The sequence below is a fragment of the Megascapheus bottae genome, chromosome X (assembly GCF_031878675.1).
Source record: "Megascapheus bottae isolate mThoBot1 chromosome X, mThoBot2.hap1, whole genome shotgun sequence".
Taxonomy (NCBI): domain Eukaryota; kingdom Metazoa; phylum Chordata; class Mammalia; order Rodentia; family Geomyidae; genus Megascapheus; species Megascapheus bottae.
This window is the reverse complement of record NC_143547.1, coordinates 80,770,291-80,788,200: the sequence shown is the minus strand read 5'-3', so window position 1 is coordinate 80,788,200 and position 17,910 is coordinate 80,770,291. Positions and strand designations below refer to the sequence as shown.

General features: G+C 37.3%; 1 protein-coding gene across 1 annotated transcript in view; it reads right to left on the bottom strand.

Moving 5' to 3' along the window:
* Positions 1 to 2,107: 2,107 nt before the first annotated feature.
* The window catches only part of LOC150041442 (double-strand-break repair protein rad21-like protein 1), a 40,427-nt gene continuing 24,624 nt past the window's right edge, over positions 2,108 to 17,910 (bottom strand). The window contains exons 16-21 of the mRNA XM_090326892.1: positions 15,635 to 15,873; positions 13,957 to 14,059; positions 12,527 to 12,663; positions 6,892 to 6,963; positions 6,155 to 6,232; positions 2,108 to 2,879 (exon numbers count right to left, since the gene is read on the bottom strand). Of these exons, the coding sequence (XP_090183018.1) occupies positions 2,691 to 2,879; positions 6,155 to 6,232; positions 6,892 to 6,963; positions 12,527 to 12,663; positions 13,957 to 14,059; positions 15,635 to 15,873 (818 nt within the window). The 3' untranslated portion in view covers positions 2,108 to 2,690. The remainder of the gene's footprint in view (positions 2,880 to 6,154; positions 6,233 to 6,891; positions 6,964 to 12,526; positions 12,664 to 13,956; positions 14,060 to 15,634; positions 15,874 to 17,910) is intronic.

The following is a 17,910-nucleotide window of genomic DNA, read 5'->3' as shown; positions in this document are numbered from 1 at the left end:
CTCCAATACCCTCTCCTCTCCCACCCTTCTCAGTAATTCTTCCTCCAAAATAGTTCCCTCTGTACAATCATCCAGGTTGACTTCAAGAGAATTTTTAACTTCATAGGCTCACAATGTAACTGCACAGTATTTGGCTTGGCAAACTTATCTGACATATTTATTTGAAGAAATGATTCACTTGAATTTTTTTGTTATTTTTCCAATTCAAACCTTTTTTCTACAGTTCTAATTTACAGGAACTCCATGAGGTTGCGGTTGGCAACAGAAATTTGTATGCTTTTTCTTTCATCCAATTAATTTTTTCCTACTACAGATTTATCACATTATGCATTGCGGAAAAGCATGGCATAACAACTAACGCAGGAAGAGAAAGTTGCTTGAAAAGACCACCTAAAAGATTTAGGTCTGCTGTCTAAGCACCTAATACTACATTAGAAAGTTCATTGATGACACATTTTATGTACCATAATGCTTACTTAAATTAAGAGCATCCTCCTTATATTTAAAGTTTAAAGTCAGCCACCCGTGGTGGCTCATGCCCGTAATCCTAGCTACTAAGGAAGCTGAGATCTGAGGATCAAGATTCAAAGCCAGCCTGGGCACTAAAGACCATGAGACACCTATCTCCAATTAACCACCAGAAAACTAGGGTAGGATAGGGGTAGAGCAGTAGCCTTCAGGTGAAGAGCTCATGGACAATACCCAGGCTCACTGTTCAAGTCCCATGACTGACAAAAAAGGGTTAAAGCCAAACTAAAGGAAGTCATGCAAACAATGTACATTTTGCAGTAGAAATTTCTTGACATTCACATAAAAGATTTTTTTGGGGGGGTTCTTCTACTCTTCCACTTGTTTAATATTTTCTGCTAGTTAGGACACAATTCTTTCCGGAAATCTCCTCTTGGAATATTCCTAAAACAAGAGAGCTCTTTCACCCCCATTATATTCATCTGGAATAGTGTTAGTCAATGAACAATTCTCTTGAGCAGCTGAAAGGAAGTAATTTGGAAGAGAATCAGTGTAAAATGCAACAGATAAGTATTGACACAGAGCAAAATAAAGTTATCCCCCCCCAAAAAATCAGTAATTTTGTTTGATCTGCCCTAACTCAGAAATACTTAAAATTCTTTTCAGTTTCAAAGTCAAATTTTATTCTAAATCTGAATGTACACCAATGTGTCCCATTGAATGCAATGATAAAATCCCATGCCTCTGGCAGCTCCTGAGGATTCTGAAGAGTGAATACCTGCAGGCAAACTGAGAAGAATCCAGAATTTGGTAAAATAATTAAATAGTGGTGACTTTACCATTATTTTCTTCCCTCTCAAATATCTGAGTCAAGAATGAGGAAAGGAGAATTCTGATGCCTGCAGAAGGGGAAATTATTTTTCTTTTTTTGTCTTTCCCCCATTTTCTCATAACTCAAGTTATCTTGCAGTGGAGGCTGTAACAGCAGAAGCCATGGTACCTAAAATTCTACAGGAGGACAAAACTCTTTAGAGTAGTTGTGGTCCTAAGGGAGTTTAGCCACTGCTGATTTTTGTCTCCTTTGATCCTCCCTTCATCTTACTTCATATGCATATGCAATTGTGGGAATTAGAATAAAAGTACATTATATTTCTAGCTTTCTGATGAATCCTAAAAAGGAAAAGCCAGGTAATGATAGTTATATAAACTGTATTTTCAGTTACTATTAAAAGCCCCAAACCAAGAAAGGAATCACGAAAAAGGAGTCCGAAATGTGATGCATTTATTATGCAGGATTAGTGATTTGAATAATTATGAATTTCTCCCCACAGACTTTGGAGGGCAGAAGGAATTAGAATAAATTTAACAAATTTCCAAAAGAAAAGAGCTATCAACAGGATTTCATACATCACCACTGTATCTTTCTGGAATAAAAGTAGAATGAGCACCGTTTTTAGGTAAAGGAAACTTCAGAGAATTCATTGCCAGCAGAACTGCTTTAAAAGAAACACAAGAACTATCTTCACACAAAAGAGACATTGAAACATCAAAAAAGAAAAGAAGGCAACAAAACAGGTAAATTCAATTCATTTAATAGACAATTCTCATCTTGAATTCTTTAAATACATTTTGTCACGAGATTGTTGAAACTAGTAACTGTATCGTGGTCTGCTGGGATGTTAATACATATAGATGAAATATGTAAGACAATTACGGCATAAAGCAATACAAGTAGAGGGATGCGTATAAGGTCTTTATACTTCACTTTGAAGTGGGAAAGTAGTGATAGTAAGTGCAATATTAAAGTTAAATTTATAATTCCTGGAGTAGCCAGTAATGGTTTATAACCAAAAATGATAAATTCATATTATATATTCATATCATGGATAAATTCAAATCAAAATAATTAAAACATGCTCTTTGAACAAAAAGGAAGTAGAAAGTAAATACATTACTGAAAATAACAGGAAAATGACCTTGCAAATTAAAAATCATACTCATAGGCCAAAGAGTAAATTCCAAGAAAAATGACAGAATATTTTAACTGAACAATGTAGAAATACAATGTACCAAGAGAATGTGTAACACACTTAAATCAGCACTTGGACAGAAATAGTCTTTTTAAGATATTCTTGAGTGTTTCACAGTTATATAAAAAATTTTAAATATATTCTAAACAACCTATACAGAAAAACCAGTTCATATTCCGAACTTCCTTCCCTTCACATGTCATGGAACTTTGGTCCTAGGCTTATTATAATATCCTCATAGGGAGCACTCTGGCTCACCTCAATCGCCTGCTGTTTTTTTAAGAGCAGCAAACTATAAAAGGTGGCAGCTGCTTGTTTTCTTTTACTGTTCTTGCAGAGCTCCATCAGACTAAAAGTCTCCTTTCCCTTCTTGTTGGATTCCTAGGAAAATAATTGGAAAAGGGAAAAGAACAAGGGAACAAAATCATTAAAGTAAAGCAGGCTGTGGATGTACAATAACAAACAAAATAATGAAAGTTTTCATCAATGACTATGATATCCTTCAAGAGAGAAAGGCAAATAACACTTTAATAAGCTTAAAACATCATACGGGTCACTGAGCACTGAGAAATATATTTGATAATGCATGAAGATAATTACTTTGATAAGGACTGTGGGTTGGAATCTCTTACAGAAGTAGAAATTTTTAGCTCAAAACATGTTGGTGATGTGAATTCTGGCCAGTATATCTCTGCTTATCAGGAAAATACTTTTAGACATATAAATACAGTTTTTTCTTTTAATTTTCCAGTCCCAGGGCTTGGACTCAGGGCCTAAGCACTCTCCTTGGGTTTTCCTCAAGATTAGCACTCTATCATGTCAGCCACAGCCCTACTTCCAGCCTTTTCTATATATGTGGTACTGAGGAATCAAACCCAGGTCTTGGTGCAGGCTAGGCAAGCATTCTACCTCTAGGCCATGCTCTTGGTCCTTCTAATTACAATTTTTTTTACCAATCTGTAACACTTAATTGATTCAGTAAGTGCAATACTGAATTGGACTTTATTGCAACCATAGGTCTGGCCCAAGTGTAGCAACCTTTAAGAGTTAGTGTAGCCAGCCTTCATGCATTTTCTCTTTTGAGTAGTAGTTGTAGATTGGGTAGCTTTTGCACCTTCCATTTCAAACCACCTTTCCTATGGGTAGAAAGTTCCTTAGCTAATGGTATCTGTGGAAGAGATACAATATCATTGAGAGTGAATACTCCAAGACAGCAAGCCTACATATAAGCCCTGCCCATGTATATGTAACATCCTATTCATTATTATTGTCTCTTCTTTAAGTAAAAACACAATTAATATACACAAGACATTTGCATGAAATGCCTAATTTTTAAAAAATCCATTCAGAATAATCACTGTAGAAAAAGAATGCAGCAAGAAAATGAACAAGAAAGCTATAACCTTGAAAGCTTAGACATTTTTCTGCATCTATTGAACGTGATGAAGATGAAGGCCAGAGAAACCAGATTAATGTTTTCTTGGAAATGGAAATTTGGATCCTGAAAATGGGAAATCTTAGAAGACACCTTTTTCTGAAAGGTTGCATACTAGATTGAATGGTCAAGCCAGAGTGAAATAAACTATCTTCTTTAATGGTACAATATTTTTGCGGCCTGTGCAAACAAGCCTGCATCTAACAATTAGAAGTATATCATTTAACACCGAATGTTGTTTTTAAACTATCCTGAGATGGGCAATGTAACTAAGCTAAAGTTTCACTTTCTAGTAAAATAAATAAAATTTAACCATGCAATAGCAAGAAAGAACAGTGAAAACCTATCAATTAAAAATATAGAAAGAGGGGCCAAGAGTTTAGCCTAGTAGTAGAGTGCTCCCCTAGCATGCATGAGAACCAGGGTTCGATTCCTTGGTACCATATACATAGAAAAAGGTCAGAAATGGTGCAGTGGCTCAAGTGGTAGAGCTCTAGCCTTGAGAGAGCTCAAGAACAGTGCCTAGGCCCTGAGGTCAAGGCCCAAGACTGGCAAAAAAGATAGAAAGAAATACTAAAAGGAAGAGATTAATAAAGTTATGTGTGGTGAGCAGGACTTAGGGTTAAAGAAGGTGGGACAGAGTGGGAAAAGATCTTCACTAGCCATACAAGAGACAAGGGCCTCATACCTAAAATATACCTACAGCTCAAACAATTGAATCTCTGAAAAACAAATCCTCAAGGAGAAACTTCTCTGAAGAAGAAATAGGAATGGCCTATAGACACATGAAGACATGCTCAACATCTTTGGTCATAAAAGAAATGCAAATCAAAACAACTTTGAGATTCTACCCCACTCCAGTTAGAATGGCCAGGATCAAGAAATCTAATAACAAGAGATGCTGCCAGGGATTTAGCTAGAAGGGCATGTAAATTTATTCAACTACTTTGGAAAGCAGTATGGAGATTCCTAAAAAGATTAAAAACAGAGCTTCCCTATGACCCAGCAATCCTACTCCTTGGCATTTAGCCAAATGTCCAGAAACAAGGACTTACTAAAGCTACTAGAATAACCATGTTCATTGCAGCATTATTTACCATACCGAAGATATGGAACCAACTCAGATGCCCTTCAGTAAATGAATGGATCAAGAAAATGTATTTATACACCATTCTATGCCAACATCAAAAAGAATGACATTGCACCATTTGTAAGGAAACGGAAAGGCTTGGAAAACTCATATTAAGTGAAATAAGCCAGACCCAAAGAAACATAGGCTCCATGGTTTCCCTCATTTGTAACCATTGATATATGTCTAGGATTCTCTTAGCAGAGGAGCACAGTAGCTCAAAAGCTATGTACATATGGCCATGTAGGATGAGGCTAAGCAAAATGAACTCGAGGATATGGAAACAAGAGGTTTATCTTTGTGATTTTTGTTCTCAATGTACTATATGAGGTTATTTCTTTTCTCTTTTTTCCCCTTATGGTTCATCTCATATTGTTGCTGCATCTGACTTTGGTACCTGGTATATTGTATATACATTTGTTTATTTGAATTAGGGTAGGGAAAAAGAGAGGGAAGATGGCGGCGGTTCAGGGTGAGTCTTTCTGTGCTCTCACCAACACACCAGCCTTAGCATTGTAGTGGAAAAACATTGTAGGGGAAAAATAAGATGATTGAGGGAGGGAGTGGGAGAAAAACATAGGAAGGGGTATCAATGTTCAAGAAGGAATGTACCCACCACCTAACAAATGTAACTGTAACCCCTCTATACATCTCCCTGATAATAAAATACAATAAAAAAGGTGGGAAAATAACTTTGGCCTTTCCTTCTCAGAAAGTATGATGGAATACTATGCCTGACATTGCAACACTGTTGAACATTCATTTTGATAAAATAAGTTGAAGAATTATCGCACCATCCTGACTTACAACTTTTAACCAGTTATAAACTGAGTTCCATATTTAGAAATAATTGCTATTTTTTGGTAAAATAAAATTCAGACATAGAAAAGATGCCTGAAGATATTAGTATGACTGAGAAGGCAGTAAGAAATTGCTGGTACCAGATCCAAACGTCTATATGTAGCAATAGGCACACTGCTCAAAATCATTCCACACTAGCAAAATTTGAACTAAGAGAAGCTGTTTGTTTTTCATAACTGTCTAGGTTCTTGAAGTCAATAATTTATTTTAAAAATAAATACTAAATCTTACCTGTAGTGTACTTAACAACCCATGAGGTGTTCTATCCACTTTCTCTGCTGTGGTGAGTTGGTCAATATCCATTGGCTCCTATTTGAATGATAAAAAAACACCTATAAGCAACCTTCTCTATGTATTTACTCTTTGCAAAACATAGTGCTAGTTACTACAAGAAACTCAACCATAACACTGACCCTGCCAAATAGTAGAGAGAACAAAATTAATGCAAATATAGTCAATATAAGTTAATTTGAGCTGATTGACTTATAGCTCCTCTTCTAGCAAAGGGTTCCAAATAGGAGATGCTGCTGTCTTTTATTAGCAATGTATCCCAGAGCAATGTCCCTTTCTGTACCTCAAAAAGTAAACTTGCAAGAGAACCACTTTTAGCTAGGACTCTCCAGGTTCTTGTCAATCATTTTTTGAAAGGAGTAATGAAAAACCTATAAAAAAAACACTCCATCAACAAGATGGGGGGTGAGGGGGAGGGTAATGGGGACCAAGACATGTGAAAGGGTATCAATGTATGTGAATTGATGCACCTTCTATCTGGCAAATATCATGTAACCCTTTTACTAATTACAATAAAAAATATCAAAAAAACACTCCATCATAAAGGCATTTATCTGTACTTTAAGTGATAAATTTAAATTTAGAAACTAACTTGATAGCACTAAACATCAAATTTCAAGCGAGGTATTGAATATTAACAAAGACTTTTAAGAATATTCTCAACAATATGTATTTACCACTTCATCTGGAAAATTTTCTTGGGCAGAATAATTCTCAGAAATTGGATATGACACTTCCATAGCACTCTCCTAAGGTAAATTAGGGAAAGAATGATAACTCTGTTGGTGGTTATGACAGGAATAATCTAATTTTATTAAATACTTTCGCAGCATCACACTCATTTCTCAAACTAATTTGAAATACTATGTACACTTGTCAAAATGTTATTTCTGAGAGATACCCCAGAGAGGCAGCATTTGGTTGAAATAGCCCTTTGCTCGATGCCTTTCACAAGGGATGAACTTCCTGATGACTTCCCATCCTTTTCCTTCCCAATTCCCTCCCTACTGCAGATCTCACATCAGAAGCCTATCACACAGTACTGCTGACATCGTGCAACTGTGGTGATTTCCTAGTTCTGATCTCCTACAACTAGTTTCAGGCACAGCAGGAGGTAGCAGGAGAAAGATCCTTCCCCAGAACAAGCAGAAGGAGTGAGAGAGGGGACAGGGGCATTGCAACCAAAACCAAGGCCAGGAGAGGATTGCTGCCACCACTGTGGGAGCTGTCACTGACACCTTATGTTAAGAAAAGATTGTGCGAAAGGCCTCATATCTAAAATATGTCAACAGCTCAAGAAATTGAATCATCCCAAAACTAATCTCCAAAGAAACAACCATCCCATTAAAAGATGGGCCATGGGCCGGGAGTTTGGCCTAGTGGTTAAAGTGCTTGCCTAGCATGCATGAAGACCCTGGTTCGATTCCTCGGTACCACATATAGAAAAAAAAAGCCGGAAGTGGTGCTGAGGCTCAAGTGGTACAGCTCTAGCCTAGAGAAAGTCCAAGGACAGTGCTCAGGCCCTGAGCTCAAGCCCAGGACTGGCAAAACAAAACAAAACAAAACAAACAAACAAAAAAAGATGGGCCAAAATGAGTCTTCTCTGAAGAAGAAATAGAATGGCCTATAGACACATGAAGAAATGCGCAACATCTCTGGCCATGAAAGAAATGCAAATCAAAACAACTCTAAGGTTCCACCTCACTCCAGTTAGAATGGCCAGGATCAAGAAATCTCATAACAAATGCTGGAGGGGATGTGGCCAGGAGGGATCACTACTACACTGTTGGTGGGAGTGCAAACTCATTCAACCACTATGGAAAGCAGTATGGCAGTTCCTCAAAAGACTAAACATAGAGCTCCCCTATGACCCAGCAATTCCACTACTTGGCATTTACCCAACCATCCAGAAACAAGCACAGACTAAATCCACTAGCACAACAATGTTCATTGCAGCACTATTTACCATAGCAAAGATATGGAACCAACCCAGATGTCCCTCAGTTGATGAGTAGATCAACAAGAAAGATGTAGTATTTATACACAATGGAATTCTATGCTGCTGTCAGAAAGAACGGTATCGCCCCATTTGTAAGGAAATGGAAAGACTTAGAAAAAAATCATATTAAGTGAAGTCAGCCAACTCAAAGGAACATAGGCTCAATGGTTTCCCTCATTTGTCATAGCTAGTAGAAACTTTGGGCTCTCCTAGCAGAGATTTACAATAGAACAAAACCTACATACTTAAGGCCATATAAAATGACAGTAAATGAAAGGACCTTCAGGATATAGAAACAAAAGCCATATAATGGGAGATTGTTGTCTTTAATGTACTATGTTATCTCTCATCTCTTTTGCTGTCCTTTGGTTATTTCATATTGTTACAGTACCTCACCTGGTTATCTGATATATTGTATATATGCGTATTTGCTTATTTGAAGTCGGATAGGGAAGGGAGGAAAACAAGATTAGGGGCTGGAGTTGGGGGAGGAAATGGGGACCATCCAAGACATGAGAAAGGGTATCAATGTATGTGAAGTAATGCACCTTCTACCTGGTGAATATAATGTAGCCCTTCTATTAATTACAAATAAAATACAAAAAAATCTTTAAAATAAAAAAGAAAAGATTGTGCCATCACAAAGGGAACAAAGAAATAACGGAAATAAAAAAAGAGAAAGCCAGAAATTCTACATGCCTCATTACTTCCTCCTCCGCAGTTTTTTTAAAAAAATCTTTTTTATTGTAAAGGTGTGTGTAGAGGGTTACAGTTACATAGTCACCTATTGTGTACATTTCTTTTTGAACAGTGTCACCCCTCCCTTATATTCTCCAAGTTTTTCTCCCTCTAGACTCCCCTTCCCCAAAATTGCATACTTAATTTCCAGCATAGTATTTAATGAGTATCACTGCTGAATTAGATTATCCGTAGTCTCACCATTTCTGTACTTTCATTTCCCATCCCCGAATCAGATAAATTTACATACAAAACAGCCATGAAAGGAGAAAACAAAACAAATGCAAACAGTAAAATTAAAACCTCTTGTTTGGATTCATCAGAGCTGGTTCAATACACACAAGTCAATATAATTCATCACATCAACAGGAGCAAGGACAAGAATCACATGATTATCTCAATAGATACAGCAAAAGAATTTGACAAGATTCAACACCCCTTCATGCTAAAAGCTCTGGAGTGAGTAGGAATCCATAGAACATTCCCAGTGTAATAAAGGCTGTGTATGACAAACCTACAGCTAGCATTATACTCAATGGTGAAAAGTTAAAGCCATTTCCTCTAAAATCTGGAAGGATGCCCACACTCTCCAGTAATCTCCTTTTTTGCCATTCCTGGGCCTTGAACTCAAGGCCTGGGTGCTGTCCTTGGGCTTTCTCAAGGCTAGAGCCTTACCACTTGAGTCACAGAACCATTTCTGGCTTTTTATCTGTTTATGTGCTACCGAAGAATCAAACCCGGGTCTTCGTACATGCTAGGCAAGCACTCTACCACTAGGCTAAACTCCCAGCCCCTGTCCAGTCCTCATTAATATAGTTTTAGAATTCCTAACCAGAGCAATAAGGCAAGAAGCAAACATAAAAGAGATCCAATTAGGGAAAGAGGAAGTGAAACTCTCCCTCTTTGTAGATGACATGATTCTGCATTTAAAGAGCCCTGTAGACTCTACTCCCCAGTGGCTTGAGCTGATTCAAAACTTTGGCAAGGTAGCAGGGTATAAAATTAACCCTCAAAAATTAACTGCCTTCCTTTATGCCAACAATGAGCAGAACGAGGCAACAATCAGGAAAGTAACTCCTTTTGTAATAGCCTCAAAGAAAAGAAAATTCTTAGGAATTAACTAAGAATGTAAAGGACCTTTATAATGAAAACGTTGAAAACCTAAAATGGAAATTAAAGCAGAACTGAGGAAGTGGAAAAATCTCCCTTTCTCCTGGGTTGGAAGTATTAACATTGTGAAAATGGCAATCCTGCCAAGAGCTAACTACAAATTCAATGTAATACCCATCAATATCCCAATGTCATTCTTTAATGAACTAGAGGAGCAATCCAAAAATTTACATGGATTAATAAAGGATTCATGGGGCTTGAATTCAGCCTGGGCACTGTCCCTGAGCTCTTCATCTCAAGGTTACCCCTACCTCGGGCCTAGGTGGTGTCCCTGAGCTCTTCAGCTCAAGGCTGTGGTCCAACCCTTGAGCCAAGCCCTGCTTTCTGTTTTCTAAAGGTTAATTGGAGATAAGAGTCTCACATCATTGTGTCCCTGGGCTGACTTTGAACCTTGATACTCAGATCTCAACCTTCTGAGTAGCTAGGATTACAGGCAGGAGCCACCTCACCTGGCCCATCAGGCTTATTCTTATGCCACTATCAAGCTGGTTTTTTTTCCCAGTCCTCGGGCTTGAACTCAGGGCCTGGACACTGTCCTTGGACACTTTTGGCTCAAGGCTAGTGCCTTGCCACTTGAGCCACTGCACCACTTCCAGCCTTTTCTGAGTATGTGGTACAGAGGAATCAACCCAGGGCTTTGGGCATCCTTGGCGAGCACTCTACTACTAGGCTATGTGCTCCCGGCCTCAAGCTATTTTTATTACTATACATTTGCTACAAAGTTTGAAGTTTGGTATTGATGTTCCTCCCGCACTGTTCATCATGCAAATGATTGTTTTGTTTTGTTTTGTTTTTTACTATCTGGGGTCATACTATTCCATATAAATTTTGGGGTTATTTCCTCTATGTCATTAAAGAATGTTGTGGTTCTATACTGCTTTAAATGTTGAGAGCTCCTTTCCATTTTTAACCTATCTGTAAGCTCCATTTCCCAATTGCTCCCCCTGACTTTGATTAAGAGCTTCCTCTTACACTACTCCCTTGAATTCTCGCCAAAGTTTTTTTTTTGAAAGTTTAGCGAATACAAGGAAGGACATTTTGTTCTTCACATATTTAGGGAGCCTTATCATGTCTGAATTTTTGGCATTTTAGGTATGCTCAAGTTTACAGTTAGTATACGTAAAAGTTCTGCTTTATAAAGGTTTGAAATAAATCAGAGTGAACATTTTTGTGCACTTTTAAACTGTGTTCCCAAACATTATCTGTCATATATGGTTCTCTAACATTTTGAAACAAAATAAAGTGGAAGGGAAATTTTATAGATCTGGAACACTGACTTGGAACACATGGCAATAATCTATTTTGTTCATATGTCTACTACAAGAATTGCTCTTATGTTTCCCTCCCTGCTATATAACAAAATTAGAAAGACTGCTTAATCCTGATTTCAGTAGATACTTGCTAAAAATGTCCAAGTGCCAATGAGAAAGATAGTACCAGCAAATCACTGTTATTAGTATCCAGTGAATTATAAAATATTGAATGAAACACGTTCTGTTTTATGCACTATGGAACTAAGACAGTTCTGATGTCAGTTCTTTGTATAGTTATAAAAATTCAGTAAGCATGGAAAATACCACAAAACACCTTTTTCAATGTGGTGCATTTATGTCACCAGGAAAGTGATCATTGAGAAAACATTTTAAACATGTTTCCAACCATGTCCTTAAATACCTATGCTTTTGGAAGAAAATGTTTTCATTCAAAAAATTTCTACAAGGCCAGGAGTTTGGCCTAGTGGTAGAGTGCTTGCCTAGCATTCACAAAGACCTGGGTTCGATTTCTTGGTGCCACATACATAGAAAAAAGCTGGAAGTGGTGCTGTGGCTCTAGTGGTAGATCACTAGCCTTGAGAAAGCCCAAGGACAGTGTTCGGGCCCTGAGTTCAAGCTCCAGGACTGGCAAAAAAAATTTCTACAAATCAAACTTTTGCTATGGCCATTGAATTTGAGATATTCTTTCAAATTACAATTCAAGATCATTAATAGATCGAAGCTATATTACCTAAGGGAGAAACAGTGACTCTAGGATGAAAACAAAACATGTTTATTGACTAGAGTCCTAAAAGGCTTGTGACATACTAAATGGGGAAACTAGTGGATTTTCTGCTCATAAAAATCAAGTACAATAATTATTTCTTGACTGTATCATGCAAAATGGTGTTTCATTGTGAAGATTCTTAATCTTGTGTCTCACTAACCTACACTTGAGGTTGTTGCTTTGCAGATGAAAATCATGTATTAGCCTTCAGTATTGTTAGTTAAGACATTGCAGAATAATAAGATGTTAAATATGCACTTGCAATTGTAAAGATATCTATTAAAATCCCAACATTTCTTTACTATAGCTGGAAAATATTCTTTGATTCTCCCTCATTATCTCACTTCAGCTGCTAAGTTGCCTACCTCTTCATCATAGATTTCAGGAAGTTCAAATGTCACATCAATCTTAGTTTGGGGCTGATTTTCAGAAGTCATATCATTCTCTGTTTGGGGCTGATATAACTCTTCCTGGGCATTTGATACATCCATCATGGAGGTCTCTGAAGTAACAGGAAAGTAAAGAATATTTCATCATCAAATTTTCAAATTGGAATTGGGATATGGTTGTTACTAAGAAGACTTTGGGTACAAAATTTGGAATCCAAGAATACAATCAAAAGGTGTTCAAACTTTATTTGGGCTCTTTGAAATCTCACATATCCATTTTTCCTTCCCCTTCTCTGACTGTGATCACCTCACTCCACATCCTCTGACTACCATCCCCTTCATATTCACTCATACAGTTACTCACGGGGCAACCTGGGTACATCAAGTTCACCAGGTGGATTGTTCAGTAGATATTTTTTATTGTAAAGATGATTGACAGAGGGTTCTATTTTTTGTTTTGGTCAATTTGGATGCTGTCCATGAGCTCTTCAGCGAATCGCAACCATCCTACCTCTTGAGCCACAGCACCACTTCTGATTTTCTAGTGGTTAACTGGAGATAAGAGTTTCACGGACTCTAGTGCCCCGGCTGGCTTTGAACCTTGATTCTCAGACCTCAGCCTTCTGAGTAGCTAGGATTATAGGCTTGAGCCACTGCGCTCAGCAAGACTATTTCTTTTTTGAACAGTGTCAGCCATTTCTCTGTTTTCTCCCAATTGTTCTTCTCCTGACCTCCTTCCCTGTTTAGTAGATTTTAATGCCTTACTATAACAGGAGAGTAACTCATCACTTACATTGCTTTGGGGTAGATTGCAGTATCTATATTTCAAGTTAATAGCTTTATTTAAAGTTTGTTACCCCTATGCAACTTTTCTTGTTAAGTGTTTTAAGCATGAAACATCTTGTTAGATGTAAGTATTTTTTGAAAGTTTGTGAATACTGCTTTGAGAAAGGGAAATGTAAGAAAGCAAGAGTAAAAACAGCCTATAAATATATACATCTTATCATTTGTTTGTGTTTCTGGGGTTTAACTCAGCAAATGGTGTTTGCTAGATTAGTGTTCTACCGCTTCAACAATGCCCCCAGCCCTGATTTTTGCTGGTTATTCTGGAGGAGATTATTTCTAGATTATTTCTCTCTAGGCTGTCTGTGAACCATGGTCCTTCAAATACCAGTTTTGTGACTAGTATAAGAGGTGTGAGCTATTGTCAACTAGTTCTACTTCAGTTTTTTTTTAATTAATCCAAAGGCAGGAAAATGCAATAATGAAATAACTCTTAAAATACCTTTCTAAAGGTAGCATTTACTACTGAAAGTATGGAACTAGATTCTAGTTTCATTCTGAAGTATAAAATAGGATTGTTGATCCCACAATGTTCTGCTTTCCATCAGCAGAATTTGTCTCACCATATATACTTTGGAATCCATAGTCTTCCACTGTTGAACTGCTTGGTGTCAGTTCACTTTGAGGTCTAATGAGAATGGTTGTTACTAAGCTTTTTTCAAACAACTGTAAAAAAAAACAAATTTTATTTCATAAAGCACTACAGAAAGACATGCTCTAATGACAAAACTATAATTCATATGCACATAGTCAACAACTTATCTAAAATGTACTTAGAACTCAAAAATTTAAACTCAAAACAATTAAATCCCCCCAAAAAATCCTCAAAGGGAACATTAAAAATGGGCTAAAAACGAAATGAGAAACATGTCTGAAATAAGAATGGCGAACAGACACATGAAGAAATTCTTGACATCTCTGGCCATAAAAGAAATGCAAATCAAGACCACATTGAGATTCCACCACATCCCAAATAGAATGGCCATAATCAAGAAATCAAAAAGCAACAAATGCTTGCGGGGATGTGGCCAGAAGGGAACGCTACTACTCTGCTGCTGGGAAGGAAATTTCAACCACTCTAGAGAGCACTATGGAGCTTCCTAAAATAACTAAACATAGAGCTCCCCTATGATCCAGTATTCCCACTCCTGTGCATTTACCCAAATGACTACAAACAAGGCCATACTAAACCTACCAACATAATCATGTTCATTGTATTATTTACCATAGCTAACATATGGAACCAATCCAGATGCCCCTCAGTAGATGAATGGATCAAGAAGATATGGCATATATACACAATGGAGTTTTAAGCTTCCATCAGAAAGGGTGACATCACCTCTTTCATAATGAAATGAAAAAACTTGGAAAAATTCATATTAAGTGAAGAAAGCTAGACCTAAATAAACATAGACAACATGGTTTCCCTCATTTGTAATAATTACTATATGTATAGGATAGTCGTAGCAGAGAATCACAATAGCTCAATAGCCATGTGCATATGACCATATAAGATGATGCTAAGAGAAATGAACTGCAAGATATGGAAACAAGAGGTTTTCTTTGTGATTGTTGTTTTTAATGTACTGTGTGAAGCTATTTCTTTTTTCTTTTGTTTTATTTTCCTTTGGTTTATCCTCTGTTGTCATTGTATTTGATTGTGTCTTCTGTATACATATATTTGAATTGGGGAAGAGAAGGGGAACAAAAGGTGAGACAAAGGAAAAAGGGTGAACCAGTACAACAGCGATACTCAAAGGATAATATGTTAGAAATTAATTTTGCAACTTGTGAGAGGACGGGGGTGTAGGAAAGTGGGAGAAAAATGAGGGAGGGGGGGCCGGGAGTTTGGCCTAGTGGTTAAAGTGCTTGCCTAGCATGCATGAAGACCCGGGTTCGATTCCTCCGTACCACATATATAGAAAAAAAGCCGGAAGGGTGCTGAGGCTCAAGTGGTAGAGCTCTAGCCTTGAGAAAGTCCAAGGACATTGCTCAGGCCCTGAGCTCAAGCCCGGGACTGGTAAAAAAAAAAAAAAAAGAAAAATGAGGGAGGGGGTAACAATGTCAAATTTTACTTATGTAACTGTCACCCCCTTCTGTCTATCACCTTGACACAAAATGAAATAAAAACATTAAAAATAAAATGAAGTTTGTTGCTTTGCAATTCTACTTCTTTGTTAATACAGATTTATTTGTTTACAAGCAGATATTACACTTGTGTGAAATAATGAAAGCTATTACCTTCCTCAATGTACTATGGCCCAAACTCTGGGCAGGAGTTGATAGTAGTACACGTGGTTTTGATTTCTCCTTCAATTCTAAGAATTGTCGTGAAGGAGGTGCTGCGATTGCACGTGGGGTTCTGTCAGGGTAATAAAACTGTTCATACATATCTTTCCTACTGAGCTTCTTGACTTCATCTATGATTAATGTCTTCCTTTTGATTTTCCTTTTCCGACGAGTGACTAAGTATAAGGCAGTAACACAAGTGTGATTAATTGTACAATGTAATAAAATAATCTTCTAAATACCATATATTAAAGAAATGTATGCCACAACATAGCTGCAGATTGCATTCAGAAGAAAATACTTGTGCTTGTCTCTGAAAATACACTTCACAATGTTTTCTAAGAGTATCTCAAGAGGCAGGAGCTGATATATATTTTTTAAACTTGTTGCTTGGAAGTGCTTAGAAGGGACATTGTTGACTTGCTAGGACAGACACCTGATCAAACGTGGAGCAGGGTTTATATTGACCAGGGGGGTTAACCTATCTCAAAGTTCCATAAAAAGCTTATGTAATGGCCAGGAGTGTGACCTAATGGTAGAGTGCTTGCCTAGCATGCAGGAAGCCCTGGATTTTATTCCTTGGTACCACATACACAGAAAAATCTGGAAGTAGTGCTGTGGCTCAAGTGGTAGAGCATTAGCCATGAAAAAGCTCAAGGACAGTACCCAGGCCCAGAGTTTAATTTCCAAGACTGGCAAAAAAAAGCTTATGTAAGAGAGTTACTTTTTGAAACATTAGTTTGTATTGTCCTATTGTAATTTTCCTCCCCTGCTGAAATTCACACATCAATTCAAGGTAGGTAGCTAGATGCATCTGATTAAATTGCTTTGGAGAAATTTTATTAGGAGAAAGAAGAAAGTCAAGGTATTCATTAGTAAAGCTTAAAACAGGGTGAGTAGACTAAATTTCCATGACAAAGATCTGACAGATTATTCCAAAAGGAACAGAAATGTGTTTGTTGGTGTGCTTTAGTAAAATGCTAGCAACATGCTAAGACTTCAATAGTCTGGCTATACATCTAGGACAGTTGGCAAAACTACAAACTGGTAAGGCTACTCTTCGGGTTTGCTTCCTCCTTCTTACTCCTATCCCCAAGCTTTGACACTACCATGGCTCCAGGCTGGGGGCTCACAATTGTATACAGTAAGAAAAAAATCCAGTGCTTTTTCTTTCATGCCCACATTTATGAACAAATATTCATATCAATATACTAAAACTAGAATGTTCAGTTTTTTCATATTTTAACATTTTTGTTGTTTTATTGCTGAAAGTTTGAATACTTTTTCATGACAGTTCATCTATTTAAACGTTTATTTGATTTAAATTTACTCTCTCAAAAGAGAAATCCATTGAAAACAACAACCACAAGGATAATTCTCTTGTCTCCCTATCCTGAAGTTCATTTCACATAGCATCATCCTATATGGCCATATGCACATGCTTTTGAGCTATTGTGATCTTTTGCTAGGAAAATACTTGATGCATACAAATTATTACAAATGAGGGAAACCATGGAGCCTATGTTTCTTTGGCCTGGCTTACTTCACTTACGATTTTTTTTCCAAGTCTTTCCATTTCCTTACAAATGGGGCAATGTTATTCTTTTCTGATGGCAGCATAGAATTCCATTGTATATAAGCACCACCTCTTCATCTGGTTTGGTTCCATATCTTAGCTATGGTAAATAATACTGCACTGAACATAATTGTGCTGGTAGGTTTAGTACAGCCTTGTTTGTGGACATATTCAGAGGACAATATGTTGAAAATGAACTTTACAACTTGGGAGGGGGTAGGGAAAGGGAAAGTGGGGGAAAACATGGGAAGGGGTAACAATGTTCAAGAAAATATTGTAATCACTGCCTTATGAATGTAAATGTAACCTCTCCAAACATCACCCCCAACAATAAAATTTAAAAATAGAGAGAAGTCCACAATCTCATTAGTGACACAATTACCCTTTCACCACCACTACTACCACCACCACCTTTCCTGGATCCTGCTATTTGGGAGAAGATCATTTGAGTCCACACTCAGCCCTGCAGGGAGCACAGACTATGTTGTACATTGGATTCATATGTACTATTACTCCTGAGCACATATGTTACAGGCTAAATGTTAGAAAGCATTGTGCTTCCTCCTGTAATCCTTTCATTTTGCCATATAATATATTCACAGTATATGTATTCATCTAAATCAAATTCAAAGCTTATTTGGAGGGAGTTTCA